We start from the raw sequence: 1,212 nt of genomic DNA, 5'->3' as shown, positions 1-1,212 counted from the left end.
CCGTGACGGCGCCAAGCAGAGCCGCCCAAGTCGCCTTACGTTCCTGACGGCGACGTTGGCGACGACCTTCCAGTGGTCGGCGAGGGCCCTGAGGTGGCGGAAGTCGGGGTCGCTGGCCGCCATGTGCTCGAAGATCTCGATGGCGCGCGTCAGGGACACGTTGGCGCCCATCTCGAGCGGCGAGCCCACCCGCGTGCTGTACAGCTCCCTGATGCCGGACGTGCTGACGTAGGCCGCATAGGGCCCGTCGTTCTTGAAGACGCCTGCGGGAATTAAGGGGGTGAAAGGTGCAGCACGCAGGAGGGGGGAGGCGGGCAGTCAAGGCGCAGGCGAGTATGACGCTGCAATCGTTACTGGTCTGGTCGATCGATGCAGTGGGCTTGGTCTTGAATGAACAGAATACAGCATACACACACAACTTATACGTGTATGTACATTCTGACTCTCATAAAGGGATAATTCCTTCCGTATGTATACACCATGCGTCCAATAAAATATACGAATAAAACGGACTGCGAAATTATTATAATGTGATATTATGATTCTTGCAATATAAATGCATATCCTTGCTTTAAAGGTAATTACACAGTATCTGATGCTAATGTAATATCCTCTCTTTTCACCGCTTATTGCAGTTTCTAAACATAGATTTCCAGTGCCATCCATTTGGACAGAATAACCTTCGCTAAATGGTAACAAGAAAATCCTTTTATTTCTGCATTTACACTAAGAATCAATTTAGCAGTTTTATCCTTCTAAATGCCCATGCCTGTGAAATAACGGGAAAAATAATTCAAGTTAATCAGCAAATCAATTTTTGATTAATGTTTATGATGCACATCCAATGAAGATACAAGTCACACTCTAAGTCCTGACGCGAATCACAATCGAATCGGAAGATGAATCTCGTTGGGTTAGTTGATAACAGATTTAAACGTCATATCGAAACATTCATATACTTACATTGCATTTGGTATCATTCAATCTTATTCATAACTATTCTACGTTTATTAAATTTAAATATGTGCTTAAAATCATATTTCAACAGAGCCTTCCGAACGTACCTGCTCCAGTGTTACCAACGACGATTCGGACCTTATCTGTGCGCCCCAGGCCGTTCAGGACACCGTACAGGCCCTGCGGCAAGGGCGGACCAGGGGCGTGGGGGAAATCATGAAATGTTAGCTTTATAAAGTATGTGGATGGTCTTAC

The 1,212-nt window shown here is 46.0% G+C and overlaps 1 protein-coding gene across 1 annotated transcript in view; it reads right to left on the bottom strand.

Annotated features, from left to right (window-relative positions):
* LOC119593062 (probable aldehyde oxidase 2) overlaps positions 1-1,212 on the bottom strand; it is a gene marked incomplete at both ends in the record, with an annotated part of 7,381 nt that overhangs the window by 5,244 nt on the left and 925 nt on the right. Inside the window, 2 exon segments of the mRNA XM_037941966.1 lie at positions 40-263; positions 1,065-1,137. Coding sequence (XP_037797894.1) covers positions 40-263; positions 1,065-1,137 — 297 coding nt within the window.

This window comes from Penaeus monodon, chromosome 31 (genome assembly GCF_015228065.2).
Source record: "Penaeus monodon isolate SGIC_2016 chromosome 31, NSTDA_Pmon_1, whole genome shotgun sequence".
NCBI lineage: Eukaryota > Metazoa > Arthropoda > Malacostraca > Decapoda > Penaeidae > Penaeus > Penaeus monodon.
The sequence above is the reverse complement of the archived record's forward strand: the minus strand, read 5'-3'. Positions and strand labels throughout refer to the sequence as shown.